Here is a 26,217-nt window from a genome sequence, read left to right as displayed (position 1 = left end):
GTATTTGGATCGAGCTGGATTCGAATCTACGACTCCTAAAAACGCTGGTGTGACACATGAAAGCCAAAAGATGCTGAAAGACCGAAAACTTCGGGTCATCGGACTGATCCATTGGTCTTGAAAGAAAGGGGAGCGGTCCATCGTGATAACCACAACGTTACCTGAACGGGATCAACGAGAACGATGCAGGAACCTCGTGGTCCCTCAAATTCATTGGTCGTTCCCATTGGAGCTGCCGTCTTTCTACCCAACCAGACCTACCCAGACCTGGATTGTTTCCTCATGCTGGACTCCTATCCGGTTTTACTGAACCGTAGTTCTGAGTTCTCACTAAAGGAGGTTTTTTGTACTCTTTTTGTACACTTCTTTTGGTGTCTGCATCCTGAGATCCAAACCAAACCAAATGGGTCATCGGACCAATCCATCGGTCTTGAAAGAAAGGGGACCGGAACGGCCCATCGTGAGAACCGCCACGTTACAGTAATACTTGAGTGACGACATCAAGGACCGGACAAGAGAAGCATTCGTGCATCAGACCTGAACGGGATCAACAAGAACGATGCAGGAACCTCGTGGTCCCTCAAATTCATTGGTCGTTCCCATTGGAGCTGCTGTCTTTCTACCCAACCAGACCTACCCAGACCTGGATTGTTTCCTCATGCTGGACTCCTATCCGGTTTTACTGAACCATAGTTCTGAGTTCTCGCTGAAGGTGGTTTTTTGGACACTTCTTTTGGGAACAAGACTCCATTTTGCCTCGATGGCTGCATCCTGAGATCCAAACCAAACCAAATGGGTCATCGGACCAATCCATCGGTCTTGAAAGAAAGGGGACCGGAACGGCCCATCGTGAGAACCGCCACGTTACAGTAATACTTGAGTGACAACATCAAGGACCGGACAAGGGAAGCATTCGTGCATCAGACCTGAACGGGATCAACAAGAACGATGCAGGAACCTCGTGGTCCCTCAACCTCATTGGTTGTTCCCATTGGAGCTGCCGTTTTTCTACCCAACCAGATCTACCCAGACCTGGATTGTTTCCTCATGCTGGACTCCTATCCGGTTTTACTGAACCGTAGTTCTGAGTTCTCGCTGAAGGAGGTTTTTTGTACACTTCTTTTGGGAACAAGACTCCATTTTGCATTTGACAGTCGAGGGCAATCGAGTTCGATCCCCCCCTTTTATTTACACCAAAATAAGACAGCTGTCAGAATCAATTTCCTTCCAGAGAAGATAAGATAATAGAGCCTCGCTTTGACTCCGACTCCGATATTTTGCGTCGTCTTGGAAAAACGGGTCAATATTCCAGCTTTCAGAAGAGGAATTGTCCACGGTGAGGTAAAAGTGGCGTCACTATGAGACCGGGACTGTGGTGTTCCTGCAGTTTTCCATTCATGGTAAACTTCGGTTTTGGTGCTTCCTGGTTTGTCCCAGAACATCCTAACACTTTGATTCCAACTGTTTCAACTTTCTTCCCATAAATGTTCTTCTCATAATTCTAACTTTAATCCATATATTGTTTTGACTTTCTTCTGACATTATACTGGAAGTTTTTCTGCAGCCAAAAAAATGACAATTTTGTTCATCGTGATATGACTTTTAAAAAAAGTTTTTTTCCCTTTATTATTGCAACTTCATGCCCCTAAAAGAAAGAAAAAAATCATAATTTTAGTAATGTAATGGTTACCATTACTAAAATGATGATTTTTTAATTCATAATAATATTACAAAGAAATTATAAAGAAAAAACTCATCATTTTTTTCTTCATAATAATGTATTATTATGAAAAAAAACTCATCATCATTTTTTTCTTTATAATAATGTAATATGAAGAAAAAACTCATAATTTTTTTCTTCATAATAATGAAATATTATGAAGAAAAAAACATTTTAAAATGATGATTTGTCTTCATAATAACGTATTATGAAGAAAAAACTCATCATCATTTTTTTCTTCATAATAATGTAATATTATGAAGAAAAAACTCATAATTTTTTTCTTCATAATAATGAAATATGAAGAAAAAAAAACATTTTAAAATGATGATTTTTGTCTTCATAATAATGTATTATGAAGAAAAAACTCATCATCTTTTTTTCTTCATAATAATGTAATATTATGAAGAAAAAACTCATCATTTTTTTCTTCATAATAATGAAATATGAAGAAAAAAAACATTTTAAAATGATGATTTTTGTCTTCATAATAACGTATTATGAAGAAAAAACTCATCATCTTTTTTTCTTCATAATAATGTAATATTATGAAGAAAAAACTCATCATCTTTTTTTCTTCATAATGTAATATTATGAAGAAAAAACTCATCATTTTTATCTTCATAATAATGTAATATTATAATAATAATAAGTATAATTATAATTATAATAAGTAAAAAAATCAACATTTTAGTAATTACTAAAATGATTATTTTTTTCTTCATAATAATGTAATATTATGAAGAAAAAAAATCATCATTTTTTTTCTTTTTCTTTTTCTTTCTTTTAGGAGCATAAAGTTGCAATATTAAAGAAAAAATGGTTACCATTACCATTACTAAAATGATGATTTTTTTCTTTATAATAATGTAATATTATTATATATTATTATTACGTCCCAGAACATCCTAACACTTTCCTTATTTCCTGATTGGACTGGATTGGATTGGTAAACCTACAGGTCTTCTTCTTGTGTAGACCTTGATTGGGTTCCTCAGACCGTAAAGGCCATAAAACACTGCGAGAACCTGACGGAGACTTGCCATGGCTGCAATGGGAATGACAGGAAGTCACCTTGCAGCTAGAAAGATCTGCTCCAGGCATCTCCTCTAACACTGCGGAAAAATCATCCGCTCATAACACAAAGGACCACGTTGGGTTCGATTGAAAGTGCCTTGAGATAACTTTGTGAAGCAGAACTTTGAGAACTTCCTACCTTGGTGGTGGTGGGAATGAGCTGGGTGACGTCATTAAGGCTGTGCAGATGAGGAACCAACTCCAGCCACAAATTCACCTGGAGGGATGACAAGAAGATACCATAATTCCACGGTCATACAGAGCTTCATACCGAGCACCAAGGTTTGGGGTTACCTTGTTGGCGCGGTAGTGCTCTTTGACCCGGGGTTTGAGGCCGATGTGTAGGTAGAGCTGGTCTTTCTGGTTGTAGCGTGTCCATGCCACTTCCTCAAAGCGGTTGGGCTTGGTGTGGATGAATTTGGTGTCCTGCGGTACAGGCTGATTGGGGTCCCTGGAAATAAACAATATGCATTATGGTAATGGTAATGGTTTAATTTCATTTGAACATGCATCAGATTACAATTGATTGCATCCCATAATCAGTTCCCAGTTCCACATGTCCAAAAGGAGTAGGAAGAAGCAAAGCTTATTAAATCCTACCCCTCCGTCTGGTACTTTTACAATCACTAACTGTTACATTTGTTCACTTCCTGCTTTCCAAATATAATTTTTAATTTTATTTTATACATTTTTTAATTTAAAAAATTTTAAAAAATTAATAAAATTTTTGTAATTTATATATTTTTTATTTATATTTTTTGTAATTATTATTTTAATTATTTTTTTTATTTTTTGATATGAGCATCCAATGCCATAATGGGTACCATAGTAAGTGTCAATATAGTGATATATATAGCACATCATGACTGGTTCAAGACTCTTCATCCTTGTATTTAGCAAATTTATTTTATTTATTAATTTATTTTATTAATTTTTATTAATTTTTTTTTTACTTTTTAAATTTATTTACATTTTTTTTGTCCTGTACCAAAGTAGGAGGTGATATGAGCATCCAAAAAATTATTCATGAATGAATGAATGAATGAATGAATATTTTCGTATTTTTATTAATTTATGTTATTTTTATTTATTTTGTTTATTTTATTTTAGTCTTGAACCAGTTTTTGAACCTATTTTAAATTTAAATAAATTAATAAAATAAAAAATGATTCATGAATGAATGAATGAATATTTTTTTATTTTATTAAATAAAAAATGATTCATGAATGAATGAATGAATTAATATTTTTTTATTTTATTAAATAAAAAATTATTCATGAATGAATGAATTTTTTATTTTATTAATTTATTTTAATTTAAAACAGGTTCAAAAACTGGTTCAAGACTAAAATAAAATAAACAAAATAAATAAAAATAAAATACATTAATAAAATAAAAAAATATTCATTCATTCATTCATGAATAATTTTTCGGATGCTCATATCACCTCCTACTTTGGTACAGGACAAAAAAATAAAAAAAATTGTAAATAAATTAATAAAATAAAAAATGATTCATTCATTCATGAATCATTTTTTATTTTATTAATTTATTTAAATTTATTTTCATTTCACACACTGGCTTTGGTGGAAGCCCAGTCACGGTGAGACCATTTGTGTGTGCGTCTTGCTCTCTCATCCATTCCACATCTCATTCGTGTTATGATCCGTCCATCGGAATGGCGTGTTGTTCTATTTGCCATCATCCTTGTTGTCGTGTTTCTCTTGTTCAGATCCGTCCTATTCTGGAGATTTGTGGCTTCCTTTTCGCTCCTCCGCTGTCTTTTTTTTGCTCCTCATCGGCCTTTTTCCAGTAATTAATAGGCCTTTTCTTGCCTGTCTGATATCTTAATTACTGTCGCTCGTTGTGTAGCGCTGCAATTTGTTTTGCCGTCATTACTGCCAACTTCTTCTCCACCTGCGTGGCTGCAGTCTCGCTTCAATTTTCACTCCGCTGTTCCGTCAATTCTTTGACACCTCATTTGGCCAACGGGGCCACTGCTTCCATCATTATCACCCGAAGGGCACCGTATCATGTAATTACTTCATTGTTCATCTTCTCACACGTCTCTCTCTTTCTGGGACTCATCCGTCTCCTCCGGCATGGGATGTTCCGCGGCAAGCTAGCCTCTTCCGACCAATTAAACAAGAGGAGGGAAGGAGTGGGGGTGCTCGGGCAGCGATGGATAAAAAAACGGTGAAAACTTGAACCAGGAAGCATGTTAGGAGGAACTCAGGAGTTCTTGCTGCTTGGAGATAAAGGACCTAAGTTTCCAGAAATTACGACTTTACTTCTCATATAATTCAGACTGGTACAAATAATGTATATTTTAATATTTCAAATAAATTATTTCTAAAAATATAATATTTTTAGAAATATATTATAAAATATAAAAAAATATTTCTAAATTTACATTTTTTTGTCTCATTGAATATGACATTTTTCCTTTAATATTTAGACTTTATTCTCGTGAAATGCTCTTTTCCATTTCTGCTGTTGCTTTGTCTTAATTCCAAGTTAGTTTCAACTTTCTTCTCATAAATGTTCTTCTCATAATTCTAACTTTATCCCAAATTGTTTTGACTTTATACTGTAAGTTTTTCTGCAGCCAAAAAAATGACAATTTTGTTCATCGTGATATGACTTTAAAAAAATAATGTTTTTTTTCTTTAATATTGCAACTTTATGCTCCTAAAAGAAAGAAAAAAATCATTATTTTAGTAAAGGTAATGGTAACCATTACCGTTACTAAAATGATGATTTCCGTCTTCATAATAATGTAATATTATGAAGAAAAAAACTCATCATCATTTTTTTCTTCATAATAATGTAATATTATGAAGAAAAAACTCATCATCATTTTCTTCTTCATAATAATGTAATATTATGAAGAAAAAAATCATTATTTTAGTAATGGTAATGGTTACCATTACCGTTACTAAAATGATGATTTTTTTCTTCATAATAATGTAATATTATGAAGTAAAGAAGTCATCATTTTAGTAATGGTAATATTAATCATTACCATTACTAAAATTATGTTTTTTTCTTTCTTTTAGGCGCATAAAGTTGCAATATTAAAGAAAAAAATGGTTACCATTACCATTACTAAAATGATGATTTTTTTCTTCATAATAATGTAATATTATTATTTTATTATTATTATATATTATATATTATAATATTAAAAATCATCAATATTAAAGAAAGACCATTACCATTAGTAAAATGATGATTTTTTTCATAATAATGTAATATTATGAAGAAAAAATATATATTAATATAATAATATATATAATAATATAATAAGATAATAAAAATAATATTACATTATTATGAAGAAAAAAATCATCATTTTAGTAATGGTAATGGTAACCATTTTTTTTCTTTAATATTGATGATTTTTTATCATAACAATGTAATATTATTATTATTATTATTATACTATTATTATAATAATATATTATAATATTAAAAATAATCAATATTAAAGAAAGGAAAATGGTTACCATTACATTACTAAAATGATGATTATTTTTGTTCATAATAATGTAATATTATGAAGAAAATATAAAAATAATATATATAATATATAATAAAAATAATAATATTACAATATTATGAATAAAAAATCATCATTTTAGTAATAGCAATGGTAACCATTTTTCTTTCTTTAATATTGATGATTTTTTCCTTCATAATAATGTAATATTATGAAGAAAAAAATCATAATTTTAGTAATGGTAATCATTTTTTTCTTTAATATTGCATTACTAAAATGATGATTTTTTTTCTTCATAATATTACATTATTTTCTGACTAGATGGCTTTTTTAAAGGTTATTCCGGTGAAAGGAATGGATGGGTAGGATGCTATGCTAGCACATGCATACCCGGTTTTGGCGAAGTTGGTCCAGTAAGTCATCATCACGGCACTGAGCATCACGTCGTTCTTGGAGAAGTTGCAGGGAAACAACTCGGTGGGTCCAATCATTGGCAGGCCGAACACGTACGGGATCTCATCGCCATGCGATGCATCCGCCCAGGGCGGCACCTTATGAGGAACAGGAGTCATTGCAAGAGCAATACTTCGTTTGTACACAAAGGCTGCCAGAGCCCCCACCTGTTCTGTTTGACAGTGATGGTAGAAAGCGTAGAAGTACGTGGGCGACCCGAAGCTGGAGTGCAGGTCAGCGGTGGCCACGGCGGGGGCCACCCACTGGTGATCGGTGAAGAGCGCCAGCAGCGTCTTCCTGCGCGTCTCCGGGTTGTGTCTGTCGGCCCAGTCGGTGTACATGAACTTGATGGTCTCTCGGAGGACGTCTTTGCCCTCCGGATAGCCGTAGAGGTCGTCCACGAAGCTGGACACGGCGTAGTCAAAGTCGTTGGCCTGGACGCCGTTTTCATTGTCCACGATCAGCTCCACAAATTTAAGGCCCTCCCCTTGGTTGACTCCCAGCATGATATCGTAGTTCAGGAATTCACCTGGAAAAAGACAGAAAAGATTGCTGTACTGGTAAGTACTAAGGAGTACTACGTATTGATATTTTAAAATATCTATATTTCTTTGAAGTTCCATATGAAGAACAAGCATATGGTTCATATGGATATAGACTGGATTTGATGCGGAGGTGTCATATTCCAAGATGGCGCCGCTCGAACGCAAGCTAGTTACAGCAGCTCAGTATTTTCCGCTGTGTTTTTATATTTTAAAATACTTCATTTATTACTTTCTTATGTTTTTTGGTGCCATAGCAACCTCTTAAGAAAGTGTGCAGCTATGGATGTTCATCTCGTTACGTTTGTAGCTTTACATTTGCTCCTTTATTTACACTCGGTAGCAGCTGTTAGCTCTGAGCACCCCTCACTACACCGAGCAACCGGAGATCCCTGCTGGGATACGGAGGAGGAGAGGCTGCGTAGCGGGAGTGAACAACGATAAAGACGGTATAAAGGTTGCTGTATAATGACGGTATCAAGCATGTTTACCGTCTGTGGTCATGGGGAACATGAGATGGAAGCGCTAACGGTGCTAACCCTGCTGCAGAGAGACGACCGTGACTGCACTCAAGATTCAACATTAGATTTAACTTAAAAATAAATAAAAAAATACTTTTTTATTTCTGCAGTTTTTCTATAAGATTGTTTACATTTTTAAAATACTTTGACATATATTTTGTCTACAAATATGGGGATATATGTATATGGTATATGGATATTCAACCTAAATCCATTGGCCCAGCCCTAGTACTGAATAAAAAAGTACCTTGGATTTCATGATTAGTACCTTGGATTTCACATGATTAGTACCTTGGATTTCACATGATTAGTACCTTGGATTTCATGAGTAGTACCTTGGATTTCATGAGTAGTACCTTGGATTTCATCATTAGTACCTTGGATTTCATCATTAGTACCTTGAATTTCATGATTAGTACCTTGAATTTCATGATTTGGACCTCGGATTTCATGATTTGTACCTCGGATTTCATGATTAGTACCTCGGATTTCGTGATTAGTACCTCGGTTTCGTGATTAGTAACTTGAATTTCATGATAAGTACCTTGAATTCCATGATTAGTACCTTGGATTTCATGATTAGTAACTCGGATTTCATGAGTAGTAACTCGGATTTCATGATTAGTACCTCGGATTTCATGATTAGTACCTCGGATTTCATGATTAGTAACTCGGATTTCATGATTAGTACCTCGGATTTCATGATTAGTACCTCGGATTTCATGATTAGTACCTTGGATTTCATGATTAGTAACTCGAATTTCATGATTAGTACCTCGGATTTCATGATTAGTATCTCGGATTTCATGATTAGTACCTTGGATTTCATGATTAGTACATTGGATTTCATTAGTAGTACCTTGGATTTCATGATTAGTACCTCGTATTTCATGATTAGTAACTTGAATTTCATGATTAGTACCTTGGATTTCATGATTAGTACCTTGAATTTCATGAGTAGTACCTTGGATTTCATGATTAGTACATTGGATTTCATTAGTAGTACCTTGTATTTCATGATTAGTACCTTGTATTTCATGATTAGTACCTTGTATTTCATGATTAGTACCTTGAATTTCATGAGTAGTACCTTGGATTTCATGATTAGTACCTTGAATTTCATTATTAGTACCTTGGATTTCATGATTAGTACCTTGGATTTCATGATTAGTACCTTGGATTTCATGATTAGTACCTTGGATTTCATGATTAGTACCTTGAATTTCATTATTAGCGTTCATTCTTTCTAATGTAGAACAGATTTGGTTGAGGTACGTTTGGGTTAGTGTCTGACCTTGACGACGCTAACCAAGGCTCCACTGTATTGACTGTCCGTGCAAAGTGCTTCCACGTACCTTGCTCCATGAGTATCTGAGGGTCGTCAGGGATGACATCGCCATCGATAACGGGTCCAAAGGCGATGTGGTAGCGAGCCGGCTGGATGTCTTGATCGACCAACTCCTTGTAATGTTTCCTCTGAAGACACGCCACCAGTTCTATGGTGTCCTCCAGATTGCAGCCCACTTTCCGGGCCAACATTCTGGCGTACTTAGCCGGCTGGAAGCTAACAGCCCAGCTTGATAGCGCCGTGCCGCTCTGGGTAATGGCTCTCTGGAACAGGCCTAAAATGGACAAGGGGAGAAAGGAAAAGTAACTCAAGACGTCAATCATGGTTGTCCACAATTTATGGAAGGAGAAGAAATGGACAAGAAGAACAGCAAAATAGTTGGAAAATTAAATGAGAAAAACAGCTGTAATTTTACAGGAATAAAGCCAAAATATTAAGAGAATAAATTACGCAATTTTGCAAGAATAAACTGCTAATATTATTGAGGAAAATAATTTCAGTATTATAAAATTTAGTAGCACAGACTGAAAAACAGAGCGAATCATAACATGATGAGGAAACAGGAATATTTTATTTTACAGGAATAATGTCAAAATATGAAGTTTAAATGTAATGAGAAAGAGACATCATTTTATGACATTATATAATATTATGATTATTATTAACAATGTCATTTTTGAGGCATAAATCAGAAAGTCATAATAAAGCAAACAACAAACAAAGTTGCCATGTTGGGAAAATTAGGCTGCGGAAAAAGTAATAATGTAAATATTATGGAAATTAGGAGAAAAAAATAGAAGAAGAAGAAGAAATAGTTGGAAAATTAAATGAGAAAAACAGCTGTAATTTTACGGGAATAAAGCCAAAATATTAAGAGAATAAATTTAGCAATTTTGCAAGAATAAACTGGTAATATTATTGAGGAAAATAATTTCAGTATTATAAAATTTAGTAGCACAGACTGAAAAACAGAGCGAATCATAACATGATGAGGAAACAGGAATATTTTATTTTACAGGAATAATGTCAAAATATGAAGTTTAAATGTAATGAGAAAGAGACATCATTTTATGACATTATATAATATTATGATTATTATTAACAATGTCATTTTTGAGGCATAAATCAGAAAGTCATAATAAAGCAAACAACAAACAAAGTTGCCATGTTGGGAAAATTAGGCTGCGGAAAAAGTAATAATGTAAATATTATGGAAATTAGGAGAAAAAAATAGAAGAAGAAGAAGAAATAGTTGGAAAATTAAATGAGAAAAACAGCTGTAATTTTACGGGAATAAAGCCAAAATATTAAGAGAATAAATTTAGCAATTTTGCAAGAATAAACTGGTAATATTATTGAGGAAAATAATTTCAGTATTATAAAATTTAGTAGCACAGACTGAAAAACAGAGCGAGTCATAACATGATGAGGAAACGGGAATATTTTATTTTACAGGAATAATGTCAAAATATGAAGTTTAAATGTAATGAGAAAGAGACATCATTTTATGACATTATATAATATTATGATTATTATTAACAATGTCATTTTTGTGGCATAAATCAGAAAGTCATAATAAAGCAAACAACAAACAAAGTTGCCATGTTGGGAAAATTAGGCTGCGGAAAAAGTAATAATGTAAATATCATGGAAATTAGGAGAAAAAAATAGAAGAAGAAGAAGAAATAGTTGGAAGATTAAATGAGAAAAACAGCTGTAATTTTACGGGAATAAAGCCAAAATATTAAGAGAATAAATTATGCAATTTTGCAAGAATAAACTGGTAATATTATTGAGGAAAAAAGGTGTCATTTTTGGAAAATGAGGCTTAAATATCAGAGTTGCTCTTATGTCCTTTCGTTTATCATTTTTCATTTATGTGGCCCTCCGTGGCGAAGACATGAAACAACGATGCCAGACACATCCACACCAGGATGGTGACCCAGGTCATATTCTAGTTACGCTGTCAAGTACTTCCTATCTTTATTGCCGCCATCATGGAGCGCTCGCGTCCACATTCATATTCAATACATCCACACGTCATCAATAAATCACCTGCTCACCGGCTCAACTCAACTCAATCCCCCCCCGTGATGACGATTTTACAACATCCATCTGTCTAATGGTATGGACTGGAAGAGATCCAATCATTCTCTCGGGGGAAGGAGGTTAATGGACACCAGCTGTAACGCCAGTTAGCGCCATCATCGGCCCACACGGGACGGCGCTCAGATGTCAAGTCAAGTCAAGTCAAGTTTATTTATATAGCCCTTAATCACAAAAGAGCCTCAAAGGGCTTAACAATGTCACGAATAAGAATACGATTAAACAAAGCTGGCAGGGATAGCGTTTGGAAAGCTGCAATTTTGGACGTGGCACAAACATCCTGGTGAGGACAAAGTCAAGGTTAGCATATACCGACATGAACCCGTAAAAATGGGGTGGCCGATATGATTGAACAAAGCATATTTGTATGAACAGTGTTTGCTCTTTTTTTCCATATTTTTCAAATATTTTTTATTATTTGAAAAATATGGAAAATATGAAAAATAATCTACAAATAAGCATATTTGTATGAACAGTGTTTGCTCTTTTTTCCATATTTTTCAAATAATTTTTATTATTTGAAAAATATGGAAAATATGAAAAAAAATCTACAAATAAGCATATTTGTATGAACAGTTTGCTTTTTTCCATATTAAAAAAAATATTATTTGAAAAATATGACAAATATGAAAAAATATGAAAAAATATGAAAAATGTGAAAAATGTGAAAAATGTGAAAAATGTGAAAAATGTGAATAACATGACAAATACAAAACATATGAAAAATAATCTACAAATAAGCATATTTGTATGAACAGTGTTTGCTCTTTTTTCCATATTTAAAAAAAATGTTATTTGAAAAATATGGAAAATATGAAAAATAATCTACAAATAAGCATATTTGTATGAACAGTGTTTGCTCTTTTTTCCATGTTTTTCAAAAACAATTATTTGAAAAATTTGAAAAATAATCTACAAATTAGCATATTTGTATGAACAGTGTTGCTCTTTTTTTTCAAATATTTTTATTATTTGAAAAATATGGAAATATGAAAAATAATCTTATTTTTTCTAAATAACTAAACATTGTTCTTCAATAATTTTTGTAAAAAAAAAATGTTTTTCGTGATATTATGACATTTTCCCAAAATGACACATTTTCATCCCGTTTCTCATAATATGACTGTATTATTATAAATGTAATTTTCTTTAGTATTTCAACTCTATGCTATTAAAATAAAATAAAAAAAAAATAAAATTAATAAATATAATTTATATTCATAATAATAAATAAATACAATAAAATTACATTTTCATGATATTTTTTTTCTTGTGAGAATACCACTTCTTATTTATATCTTATTTGGACTTTTTCCTTATAAAATTATTATTATTATTATTATTATTATTATTATTTTTACCAACTGCTCCAACATTCTACATTTTCTTCTTGTAATTGTTATTTTATTCCCATAATATTTGGTTTATTCCATTCAATTTTTTCCGCAACCTAATTTTCCCCCAAACTACTATTTTCTTCATTTTGCTAATAATATTATATTGATATTCTGGTAATATTATGACTTTTTCTTGTTAGATTGGCCAATGGCCCCGGCTTACGGGTTTTACCTTTGGTTGAGTTGCTCCAACGGTTGCCCTCCGAGTAGTGAGACAGTGTGAGAAGGTTGACGCAGGAAGCTCCAGCCCCTGACCCAAACACAGTAATACGTAACGGATCGCCACCAAACGCTGCGATATTCTCACTGGTCCAGCGAAGAGCCTGGATTTGGTCTAAGAGGCCGTAATTCCCTTTGGCTGCCTGGTCACCGGTACTCAGGAAACCTGCAAAGCGAGAACAAAGCCATGTTAATCTTAAATACCGGCTAGCTGACCGTGTAGTACGGCAGGATTCTTACCAAGAACACCCAAACGGTAATTGACGGTTATGACAATCACGTTGCCGTAGCTTGCCAGGATGCTGCCATCAAACAGGTTCCCAGTTCCTTCCATGTAGGATCCTCCGTGGATGAAAACCATCACCGGTTTGGGGCTTCCACTCTCCCTAATATCTAAAGATAGACCAGGAGGGGGAAAGAAGTGATTAGATGTGCGTTATTAGCGGTAATTGGCAGCCAGGTTTCAGTCAGTCCATCCAAGCTGTGACTCCAGATGTAGATACCGCCATCAGTGATTGACTCTTGAATTTTTTTTTTTGGTATCTTAACCTTCCTCTTGTGTCTTCCTCTTGTCTTATGTTACCGGGTGGGTTTTGACCCATGTATTAAATCAGCTACAAAATACACTAAAAACAATAAGTTACCATCAAATTTGCTTCTCATGTCTTGGTTACCTTCTTAGGCTTCCTCATTCCATGAAAATGTTGCTTTTCATACTTTTGGTGTGGGCATGGAGGCCTTTTTTTGTCACTATACCCCCCATTTCTATTTCCAAAAATGGTCAAATGAACCTCAAAAGAATCATATTCATAAATTGAAGGTTCTTTTGTTACCTGGCTATTACTGAGGGATATAGAACATATCTCTTAAATCTATTAGTTTGATTTATTTTCTAATTTTAGTATTAATCACTAAAGAAAGATCTATGGTGTTGGGGTCAATTTTGACCCATATATATTCATGTCAAAAAAAGGTAGAAAAAGTTATTGTTTTCAGCAACACAACTTTAGTAGAAACTGAAATCAAAAAGCAGAACAGGTCCAGATCTTGGTTCACTCTACTTCTTGTCATTCTTTCCATGATCCAAATTGTTCTTTCCGTGATCCAAATTGTTCTTTCCGTGATCCCAAGTGTTCTTTCCAGGATCCAAATTGTTCTTTCCATGGTCCAATGTGTTCTTTCCATGATCCAAATTGTTCTTTCCATGATCCAAAGTGTTCTTTCCATGATCCAATGTGTTCTTTCCATGATCCAAAGTGTTCTTTCCATGATCCAAAGTGTTCTTTCCATGATCCAAAGTGTTCTTTCCATGGTCCAAAGTGTTCTTTCCGTGATCCAAATTGTTCTTTCCATGATCCAAAGTGTTCTTTCCGTGATCCAAATTGTTCTTTCCGTGATCCAAAGTGTTCTTTCCAGGATCCAAATTGTTCTTTCCATGGTCCAAAGTGTTCTTTCCAAGGTCCAAAGTGTTCTTTCCGTGATCCAAAGTGTTCTTTCCATGATCCAAAGTGTTCTTTCTATGATCCAAATTGTTCTTTCCATGATCCAAAGTGTTCTTTCTATGATCCAAATTGTTCTTTCCATGATCCAAAGTGTTCTTTCCATGATCCAAAGTGATCTTTCCATGATCCAAAGTGTTCTTTCCATGATCCAAAGTGTTCTTTCCATGGTCCAAAGTGTTCCAAACCTAAATGAGTTGAGTTGGAATCAGATTTTAACGAGGTGATTCCTCACAGTTTCCCCCTAAAAGTAGCCAGAGGCAGTCCTCAAAGTACTAAGAGTGGTGCCCGGTTGGAAATCGTGAAAATCCTGTTTGTTCTTACTATCTTACTAAGTTCTCATCTGGATTTTTTTTCCCACTGCAGACGCAATACGCCGAAAATAAACCATGCGTTGCCGCAACAGCTCCAAATTCAGGCTAGCAAATATAAAGACTTAGAATAGTCGATTATTCAACAACGAGATTCGGACAAGTCTGGGATCAGTTGACTACAACAACAGAGGTGGGCGAGTCATAGCTTATTAGCTACATTTATTTCAACTTTTGGGCTGCAACGTCATAACCAGGGGTCTCAAACACGCGGCCCGCAGGACACTAGTTTGAGGCCCCCGCTTTGATATGAAAGTTTAATGTTAGTGCGGCCCACGCAAGTTTGATATGGATGCTGTATGGTATCATGTACCCAATCAATCAATCAGTAATAAATAAATATAATAATAATAATAATAAAAGGGCAAATAATAAAAACTTAAGAAACCAAATATAGTTGGTGGGTAGACAAATTATTTTTTTCAGATTAAAATTAACAAAGCATTATTAGAGCCCTGTAGACATGACAAAACATGACTATAGTCACATTTATGCTCTTTTTATTTACAACATATTGCGCAACTGCAGGGTCTTCAGACACATGCTAACTCGCAAACTACAGAGCTAGCGACCTAAACGGTAGCCTTCAAGTTATTTCCTTTCAACTTAAATATCCAAAAACTTACCACTTCCACACGGATAGGGAGGATAACTATTAACAGTTATTTAACCTTTAACATGAACATTAATCAAACGTAATAATTTTTTCTGGGTACATGATACCATACAGCATCCATATAAAACTTGCGCGGGCCGCACTAACATTAAACTTTCATATCAAGGCGGGGGCCTCAAACTAGTGTCCTGCGGGCCACATTTGGCCCCTGAGACCCATGCATATATCCATGCAAGTCAACCAACGGCAGCTAAAAGCTCAGCAAAAACTATTTTAGGAATATTCAAATCGCAAGCGTGAAAATGGATAAATGTCACAAACAAGCCCTGACCCTACAAGACCAGTAAGACCAGTATAAAACCAGACACTATAAACACCACCAGTATATTCCTTTACCGCTCAAACTCACCGGACATAACGACAACAACGAGCGCTTATGACGACGACTTGTCTTACCTTTGCTGTTTCTCATCATAATTCTGATTGATGGCAATCATCCATTGTTAATATTACATCGAAACGACCCCCACCAACCAATGACAGTCCTTCACGATCCCAACCCCCCCTGAAAGTGCGACTTTCTGTCCTGACATCTTGCGGGTGAATTTCTGACAAGGCTCATTGCTCAAGCTGAAATTTGGAGGCGGGATGCTGTTTCTCTTGGCAGTCATTCAGATCAGACGTTGCGTTCAAGGACACACACACACGCGTTGGGGATTAGAAATATCATTACTCGACATGCATCATTTGTCGTTACTCATGTTTTAACTGTGTATAAATGAATGGATGTTGTATTTTAACGTATATTTTACTCCATTTACTTGTTTTTATTCAACTCCATTTTCTGTAGTGTTTTTGAGTATTTTGAAAAGCGCTATACCAGGGGTCTCAAACACGCGGCCCACGGGCCAAATGTGGCCCGCAGGACACTAGTTTGAGGCCCCCGCCTTGATATGAAAGTTTAATGTTAGTGCGGCCCGCGCAAGTTTGATATGGATGCTGTATGGTATCATGTACCCAGAAAAAATTATTACGTTTGATTAATGTTCATGTTAAAGGTTAAATAACTGTTAATAGTTATCCTCCCTATCCGTGTGGAAGTGGTACGTTTTTGGCTATTTAAGTTTAAAGGAAATAACCTGAAGGCTACCGTTTAGGTGGCTAGCTCTCTAGTTTGCGAGTTAGCATGTGTCTCAAGACCCTGCAGTTGCGCAATATGTTGTAAATAAAAAGAGTATAAATGTGACTATAATCGTGTTTTGTCTACAGGGCTCTAATAATGCTTTGTTCAGTTTAATCTGAAAAAAATAATTTGTCTACCCACCAACTATATGTGGTTTCTTAAGTTTTTATTATTTGCCCTTTTATTATTATTATTATATTTATTTATTACTGATTGATTGATTTTCTTTGTTCTTGATTTGTTTATTTATTTATTCTAAATTTTTATTATTCTTATTTTGTGCAGAAAAATAAAAATTAGAATATTTGAGAACAGTGGAATGTTTTGTCAAACTAGTGCCGCGTGTTTGAGACCCCTGAGTTCAAGTGTTGACTCACTAAAGACAGCGTTACAGTTCAGATGCCTCACATTTCAACCTCCTGTTACTGCGATTGCAAGCCGGTCATGACTCTTGTTATATTTCAAATGAAATAGATAATGAATGTCATGTCATGCAAAACATGTTGCGAGCTGTTGTGATCCATATTTACAAAACTGAATGCAACATAAGAAAAAAAAAGTAAGAAAGAACAGGACAAGTTACATTGTCAAAGACAACAATTTTGACATGTAAGTTTCAAAATAGCTGAAAAGCAAAAAAAAATATTCAGCCCCAAAATAGTTTTACAAGAAAAAAATTCCATTGCTTAAAAAAATGACAGGAATTGCAAAAAAGAAGAAGAAAAAAAATAAAAAGAAAAAAGATGCAAATATGGGGGTGGGGGTGACGGGTGGGGGAGGTTGAGTGTACTGGTTTTATAATTCATGCAAACCATCTTGTTAGTAGAAAATACCTTCGTCTGCTGCGCGGTCACTATCACTTAAATCATCAGAGTGTTTCTTTGTAATGGGACCTATGAAGATCAAGAAGAAGAAAAAGGAAGGAGGAAAAGACCATCATCAAAAACATGTTCAGCTTCAAAAGATGAAAAAAAGAAGAAGAAGACAATCACACCCCCCTCAGGATCTCACAGGATCTTGCAAGCCCCGCAAAATTACCCCGAAATTTGGCTAATCGATCATTTTGGATGAACAGATGGCGTCCCACCAAAGCCAACGTGCAAACGTGTTTATTCTTCGCCAACAAAAGTCACCAGGAAGTAGCACGCTCGGCGCTTCCTGTGTTCTAAAGGATATGCAACATATTGGAACACAAAGAAAAGCTAACGATAGCCAAGCGACAAAACATGCGTGGACAATGTCCGTTTCATTGCGTTGGCTAATCGGCTAAACTGCGATACCAAAATGAATATCAGCAATGTAGGATTCAATATTAATAAATAGATTTTTTTATAGCTAGCTGTTTATGACTTTTTAAATACGTTTTTAAAAATTATTAGAGCCCTGTACACAAAAAATAACACCGCTATAGTCACCTTGACACTCCTATTATTCATTGTTTATTCCATATTGCAACTCCCGGCAGGCTAGCTCGCTAATTAGGTAGCATTTTTTCCCACTCTATGACTGCCATGGCGGACTTCATGCTGTGTTAAGGTAATGTAATGTAAGCTAATGTCGCAATGTTTAGTGACAGGAATACTATGTATCACAATCACAATGAATGTGCTAATTTGTCTCTAGAGCTGCAATAATTATTCCATGAATCATCTTCAGTGATTATGCAATTAATTAATAAGTACAATAGGTTACGGACTTTTGAGCGAACGTAAGCCCTGTAAGCCGCCCTCACATGTCAATGAGCTGCAGATGTCCACATTGTAAGAAGGGACGTTTACATAGAAACACAGACCATAAACCTTGCAATCCTAGCTAGAACCAGTGTTTAGTTACTTCTTAGCGTTGTCTTAGCTTAAGACAAAGTTTGTTTTTTTTTCCTATCAGAGTTCAACAGCTGCCAAGCAGAAGCCAAAGTCATTTTACACTTGATCAAACATACTTAAGATTTGTCACATGGAAACAAGATGGCTGCATAAGACATCAAAACCTGATATTAGCGTCCACTTGACTACCGTATTTTCTGGACTATAAGTAGCACTTTTTTTATAGGTTGGCTGTTCCTGCGACTTATACTCCAGAGCGACTTATAAATGAAAAAAGTGACTTATAAACATAAGTCACTTATAAACACCGGACACCTTTTGTGTTCATGTTTATTTTTTGTGTAGCTGAATAAGCATTGTGTTAGCATATGTTAGCATGTTCTCTATTCTTTTATTGTTAGAACTTGCCTTCCAAGAGGACGTAAAGTCTGTTTTGGTCAAGTAGTTTGGAAAATTAATTACCCGCAAAAAATGCCACTTATACTCCAATTCTACTTATGTATGTTTTTTTTCTACCTAAATATGCATTTTTGGTCTTGTGCGACTTATACTCCGGAGTGACTTATAGTCCAGAAAATACGGTAAATAAACCCGCAAAAAATGCGACTTACACTCCAGTGCGACTTATGTATGTTTTTTTCTAATTATGCATCTTTGGCCTTGACTTATATTCCAGAAAATACGGTACTTCCTGACTCTACAGTTAAGCATCATAAGAACTGTAGCAAAAATTAGCCCCATTATTGTTTAACTCATAGAGTTCAAAGCCGGCAAAAAAGTAGCAGCTTATCGCGCAGAATTTATCTTTATCATTTTTTTTTCCATTTAAACACGTCTTAGTCATCCATAAAAGCAGACATATTATCTTTGATTTTCACCTGCATCAGCTTTGACCTTGAATAGCAAAGATGGAGAGTTTAGCCTCTTTTCCTATATTTTGCGGACCAAACCACTAACGTTGCCGGGTATTGATTTAGTCGATCTTGGGCCGACTTACACTCCAGTGCGACTTATGTATGTTTTTTTCGAATTATGCATTTTTGGCCTTGCGCGACTTATACTCCGGAGTGACTTATAATCCAGAAAATACGGTAAATAAACCCGCAAAAAATGCAACTCATACTCCAGTGCGGCTTATGTATGTTTTTTTCGAATTATGCATTTTTGTCCTTGTGCGACTTATACCCCGGAGCGACTTATAGTCCAGAAAATACGGTAAATAAACCCGCAAAAAATGCGACTCATAGTCCAGTGCGACTTATGTATGTTTTTTTTGAATTATGCATTTTTGGCCTTGTGCGACTTATACTCCGGAGTGACTTATAGTCCAGAAAATATGGTAAATAAACCGGCAAAAAATGTGACTTATACTCCAGTGCGATTTATGTATGTTTTTGTTCATTTTTTTATTTAAACACGTCTTAGTCATCCATAAAAGCAGACATATTATCTTTCATATTCACCCGCATCAGCTTTGACCTTGAATAGCAAAGATGGAGAGTTTAGCCTCTTTTGCGATATTTTGAGAACCAAACCACTAACGTTGCCGGGTATTGATTTGGTCGGTCTCGGTCTCATGGAAAACAACACGCCTCAACAGATCATCCTCATCTGGCTAAACACCGAGGACCGGTTCTCCTTCTTTTGGTTTCTTTAATTGATTACTATTTAACCAATGTTCCCATTTAACTCTTCTGCAATATCCACCACGTTTTTTTTTTTTTTTTGGAAGGAAAAGCTCCCGTGAAATCAGGCATTTAAGGCTGCGACAATCTCAAAAAAAGCCCGTGAAATTCTGAGAGGGGGGGGCTGATAATACGGTCTCTTAAAAGGCTTCTGGAGCCTTTAACGCATTAGGGATTTTAATTACAATTTGACAAGAAGGCGACTTTTTTCGACATTTGTATGGAAAAAAGGTCCTCTTCTCACAAGAAAAGGAAAAGAAAAGTAAAAAAAAAAAAAGAAGCTAGCGTATATTTGATGCGGACACACACAAAGGCAGCGGAATCAAATAGTTTTATGATGATGACAATATTGGATGATGGAACAAAGAAAGTATTTGTTGATTTCATCACACGTCATCGTGTTGTTTTAGCATCGTGGGAGTTTGACTGATGGCGTCGTTTGTGTCGTGCAGCCAGTGTGATTTCATTTCACACTCGGTGAAGCTGTGAATTTGAGTGTGAATGTTTCCTTTGTCCCATTGTGTCCCGTCACCGACTGGTCACCTGTTCAGGGTGGGTGGAGTTAGCCGGGACAGACTCCAGCTCGCACTTCGCCCTGAACAGGATAAGCCGTAAAAAGTGGATGGATTGTGGGAAGTCCACATCCACTGATGAAATTCATTCATTCATTCATTCATTCATTTTCTAGGGCGAGAGGCAGGGTACACCTTGAACTGGTGGGCAGCCAATCACAGGGCACATATAGACGAACAACCATTCACACTCACATTCATACCTATGGATAATTTGGAGTCGCTAATTAACCTAGCATGTTTTTGGAATGTGGGAGGAAACCGGACTACCCGGAGAAAACCCACGCATGCACGGGGGAGAACATGCAAACTCCACACAGAGATGGCCGAGGGTGGAATTGAAATATTATTATTATATATAAAAAATATGTCTTTTTTTAAAGTTGTCATTTTTGTAAAAGTAGCTTGGGCAAAGAGTTCTAATCTCCAGAGAATAAAATCCAAATATGATAGGAAGAAAATCATTCATATGACAAGAACATTTAGAAAAAAAGGGGAAAAAAAACTGCTGGAATTTTCTGAGAATAAAGTCAAAATATGAAGAGAAAAATCGTATTAAAACGAGAAAAAAAATGACCCAATTATACGAGAATACACGTTATGTAATATTATGAGTCTAAATATTTTATAATAATATATGTACTTTTGTTTTAAGTTGTAAAATCATGAGAAGCAAACAAAACTAAATGAATTTCTGGAAAATTAGGTTGGAGAAAAGTGAAATTATTATGGAAATAAAGTCATAATATTAATAATATTATAATATTTATGGGCAGGGTACACCCTGGACTAGTGGCCAGCCAATCCCAGGGCACATATAGACAAACAACCATTCACACTCACATTCATACCGATGGATAATTTGGAGTCGCTAATTAACCTAGCATGTTTTTGGAATGTGTTAGTGTTCTTTCAAAGAACACTAAACTCATCACACACCAACTTAACACTCAAGAGGTATCATTATGAAACCAGCTCAACCGAATAATTCATTTATTCATGATACATATACATGATACTTGTGATACTTTTTATGCATTAAAATGTAAACACAAGCGGAAGGTTAAGTATTGAACATGTTGGACAAATGCATTCCAAATCAGACTAGCTGTAATTTCACGTGTAAACGTTATAGAGTAGTACATTTTAGCTTCATTATCTTATCCCGACTGTAAACCATCGTTCAATGAAATGAGCGGTTCAAACGACTCCACTGGTCTGTGAACGTCACATCTCGATGAGCGGATAACGGCTGTTGGATACGAGGGTGTAATTACCCGTTACTGAAAAAGAATAATCCTGTTACTCCCAACACTGGTCTTCAACTGCGGTGCCGAAGAAGAAAAGAGCTGTGGATATTTTCTCCAAGCAGAATTAAGAGCAAACAAAAGCAAAGACACGGGGATTTAGAGGAGATGTGATCCTCTAAAAGAGCCTGCCTGCCTGCCAACACCAATGGAAGATCTAAGACTAAGTCGTCCACCAATAACAACATTGTGAGGAAATGCAGACGGTGAAGGCTGACTGGGAGTTTTTGCAATTTGTTAGTTTTTCTTGTACACCAGTCAAGCACTAGCAGACGTAAATATTCGGACTATCCGGTCACCATCGTCAAGATAACGTCACGTAGTATGGCGGAGGAGACCACGAGATGGCCAATAGCAGCAGTGTCTGAACATTTTCCACATAAAAAGCAGAAGTAAGAAAGGTAGCTACTGGCTGGTTTGTTCATATAAAATTGGCCAAATTTTTATATAAATGAAATAACTTTATCTCGGCCAGTGATTCTCTAAGTTCTCCCACCACACATTGGCAAATGAGACCTTTGCGTTTTAGAGCTCTACCCCCTCGGCATCACAGATTGGGGGGACCTGTCTTTGGGCAGGGGGAACGTGTCTTTGGACGGTGGGACCTGTCTTTGGACGAGGGGACCTGTCTTTGGGCGGAGGGACCTGTCTTTGGATGGGGGGGACTGTCTTTGGGCGGGGGGGACCTGTCTTTGGCCGGGGTGGACCTGTCTTTGGCTGGAAGGACCTGTCTTTGGATGGGGAGGGAGGGGGGACCTGTCTTTGGCCAGGGGGACCTGTCTTTGGACGTTGGGGGGAGGAGGGGGACCTGTCTTTGGACGGGGGGACCCGTCTTTGGACGTTGGGGGGAGGAGGGGGACCTGTCTTTGGACGGGGGGGACCTGTCTTTGGACGGGGGGACCTGTCTTTGGACGTTGGGAGGAGGAGGGGGACCTGTCTTTGGACGGGGGGACCTGTCTTTGGACGGGGGAGACCTGTCTTTGGATGGGGAGGGAGGGGGGACCTGTCTTTGGCCGGGGGAGACCTGTCTTTGGACGGGGGGGAACCTGTCTTTGGACTTTGGGGGGAGGAGGGGGACCTGTCTTTGGACAGAGGGACCTCTCTTTGGACGGGGGGACCTGTCTTTGGACGTTGGGGGGAGGAGGGGGACCTGTCTTTGGATGGGGGGACCTGTCTTTGGACATTGGGGGGATGGGGGGGACCTATCTTTGGACGGAGGGACCTGTCTTTGGACGGGGGGGGACTTGTCTTTGGGCGGGGGGACCCCTGTCTTTGGACGTATATGTTCCTACAAACTACAGGACATCTACGTAGGTTAACAACTAGTCTGACTTCAGCCCACTTCAACTCTCCCTCAACACCCCCGTAGAGAACGGAGGGCTGCCCTGCCTCATGCAGATGAGCCCCCAACAGTCAGACGTGATGTGTGAGCCCATTCAGTGCCAACGAGTCTGGATGCGGGACAGAGGAGGAGTGTTTGCGAGGGCAGCAGTCGGCTGATGTTGAACGCGGAAATAAAAGCCTCACCCAGGAACATTTGTCAAAACATTGTCTTACTACCGGAGACCCATACACTCCTCACCCCAATTAGCCTGCCGTGACACAAAACCAGGAGCTGGGGCTGTTGTGATCAAGCAGGAAAAACACATTTCCAAGAGTGACTGTTGGAATGATTAGCTTTGATTCCGCTAAGGAACGTCTCGCATCTATTTCAGGTACCCAATGTACAGCTACTCGCTACTAATGAAAGCTAGCATAAGATGATGTAAGATGACCAATTTGTTGCTGATCCGCCAATCACGTCTGGTCCTCAGAGCCCTCACCAAACATTTGAACCCTAGTCTCCTAGCTGTGAGGTCTGCGCGCTAACCACTCGACCGCTGTGCAACCAAGTAGGATTAATCCATTCATTCATTCATTTTCTACCGCTTTTCCTCACAAGGGTCGCGGGGCAGGGGTGCTGGAGCCTATCCCAGCTGGGGCGAGAGGCGAGGTACACCCTGGACTGGTCGCCAGCCAGCCAATCACAGGGCACATATAGACAAACAACCATTCACACTCACATTCATACCTATGGATAATTTGGAGTCGCTAATTAACCTAGCATGTTTTTGGAATGTGTTAGTGTTCTTACAAAGAACACTAAACTCATCACACACCAACTTAACACTCAAGAGGTATAATTATGAAACCAGCTCAATCGAATCATTCATTTATTCATCCATTTTCTACCGCTTATCCTCACGAGGGTCGCAGGGGGTGCTGGAGCCTATCCCAGCTGGGGCGAGAGGCGAGGTACACCCTGGACTGGTCGCCAGCCAGCCAATCACAGGGCACATATAGACAAACAACCATTCACACTCACATTCATACTTATGGACAATTTGGAGTGGCTAATTAACCTAGCATGTTTTTGGAATGTGGGAGGAAACCGGAGTACCCGGAGAAAACCCACGCATGCACGGGGAGAACATGCAAACTCCACACAGAGATGGCCGTGAGTGGAATTGAACCCTGGTCTCCTAGCTGTGAGGTCTGCGCGCTAACCACTTGACCGCCGTGCAGCCTGATCCCCATCATAGCTTTCCAAAATAAGAGCATTTGTATGAACTCCGCGTGCATTAACCTCACATTCCCTTCTAGCTAGCGACCAACACACCCCCCCCCTTCTCTCCGTACCTTTTTACATCATCCACCGAGCTGTTAGCGGAAGCTATCTGACAAAGCCAAGGCATCGACGGAATGGGAACAATAAATGTCTGCCATAAAAGAGATGCTTGTGACAGTAACCTTTCCCAGCCTTTATTCACTATTATTCACTACCGCCACGCATTTAACGTCCTAATTGGACGTCAGCTCAGTGAGTTACACCCGGCGTGTCCACTGCACGTTTTACACCATCCTCTTAAGTCATTGTGGACGGGATGTTTTATTTACTCGTAGTGTTGTCATGTTCCGTGTTGTCTGGGTCTGTTCTTTTGGTCCTATAATATGAAATAAGTACAGTACGTATGCTGGCAACGATAAACCAATCAGAGAACAATACGTAATAAGGACAGTACGTATGCTAGCAACGATAAACCAATCAGAGAACAATACGTAATAAGTACAGTATGTATGCTAGCAATGATAAACCTACCAGAGAACAATACGTAATAAGTACAGTACTACGTTGGCAACGATAAACCAATCAGAGAACAATACGTAATAAGTACAGTACGTATGCTAGCAACGATAAACCAATCAGAGAACAATACGTAATAAGTACAGTACGTACTTTGGAAGCGATAAACCAATCAGAGAACAATACGTAATAAGTACAGTACGTATGCTAGCAACGATAAACCAATCAGAGAACAATACGTAATAAGTACAGTACGTACTTTGGAAGCGATAAACCAATCAGAGAACAATACCTAATAAGTACAGTACATACTTATATATGGTATGGCATTATGGTATGGAAAATATGGTATTATTTTGTCCGGTAATGATAATGCAAAAACAGTTAGTGATTGTAAAAGTACCAGATGCAGGGGTAGGATTTAATAAGCTTTGCTTCTTCCTACTCCTTTTGGACATGTGGAACTGGGAACTGATTATGGGATGCACTCAATTGGAATCTGATGCATGTTCAAATGAAATTAAACCATTACCATTACCATTACAAAGATATAAATTCCTACAGAGGAAAAAGGACAAGTTGTGTACTAATATGAATTCCCCTCGAGTAAAAGCTCCTCAACGAGACCTTTTCTACCCCCCCATCCCCCACCCCTTCCGCTCATCTATGCAGTTCCCTAGGTTGTGTGACATTTGAGGGTTTTGTTGCGTGCACAAACGTTTTCTAATCACTCCACAGCGTCCCTAAAGAAATGGGCTTTGTCTAGGCCACTCCACACCTCTCCCGGGTCTTTCTTTGGATCTACTCCTTGGTGGTTTTGCTGCCATATTTTGGGTCATTGTCATGTTCCGAGAGCCACCTCCGCTTCGGCTTCAATTTTTCAACAGATGCGCTCATGTTTTCTTCAGGCTCCCTCTGATACAATGAAGAATTCATGCTGGATTCTATGACGGCGGTCCTGCCAAGCCCCCGCTGCAGCACAGAAGCTCCGAATCATGACACGTCCGCCCCTCTGCTTCACACTTGTTATCTTCTTTCTATCTATCTTGGCGTACGGCAAACATGTACTCTTACTGTGTCTGCTACATACTGTACTGTGAATACTACCACATCATTCCAGTCTTTGCCCACATCAGTGATTTTATGTGATGT

At 37.3% G+C, this 26,217-nt stretch overlaps 1 protein-coding gene across 5 annotated transcripts in view; it reads right to left on the bottom strand.

The window, feature by feature from the left end:
* Positions 1-26,217, bottom strand: part of nlgn1 (neuroligin 1) — a 47,413-nt gene that overhangs the window by 5,324 nt on the left and 15,872 nt on the right. For 3 of the 5 annotated variants that reach the window (XM_058072977.1, XM_058072976.1, XM_058072978.1), the window contains 8 exons: positions 17,388-17,447; positions 13,126-13,278; positions 12,839-13,051; positions 9,171-9,437; positions 6,920-7,281; positions 6,690-6,850; positions 3,092-3,248; positions 2,937-3,014 (listed from right to left, as the gene is read on the bottom strand). In XM_058072977.1, the coding sequence (XP_057928960.1) occupies positions 2,937-3,014; positions 3,092-3,248; positions 6,690-6,850; positions 6,920-7,281; positions 9,171-9,437; positions 12,839-13,051; positions 13,126-13,278; positions 17,388-17,447 (1,451 nt within the window). The remainder of the gene's footprint in view (positions 1-2,936; positions 3,015-3,091; positions 3,249-6,689; positions 6,851-6,919; positions 7,282-9,170; positions 9,438-12,838; positions 13,052-13,125; positions 13,279-17,387; positions 17,448-26,217) is intronic. The other 2 variants (XM_058072979.1, XM_058072980.1) reach the window with 1 other exon arrangement.

The sequence above is a fragment of the Doryrhamphus excisus genome, chromosome 5, assembly GCF_030265055.1.
Source record: "Doryrhamphus excisus isolate RoL2022-K1 chromosome 5, RoL_Dexc_1.0, whole genome shotgun sequence".
Taxonomy (NCBI): domain Eukaryota; kingdom Metazoa; phylum Chordata; class Actinopteri; order Syngnathiformes; family Syngnathidae; genus Doryrhamphus; species Doryrhamphus excisus.
The sequence above is the reverse complement of the archived record's forward strand: the minus strand, read 5'-3'. Positions and strand labels throughout refer to the sequence as shown.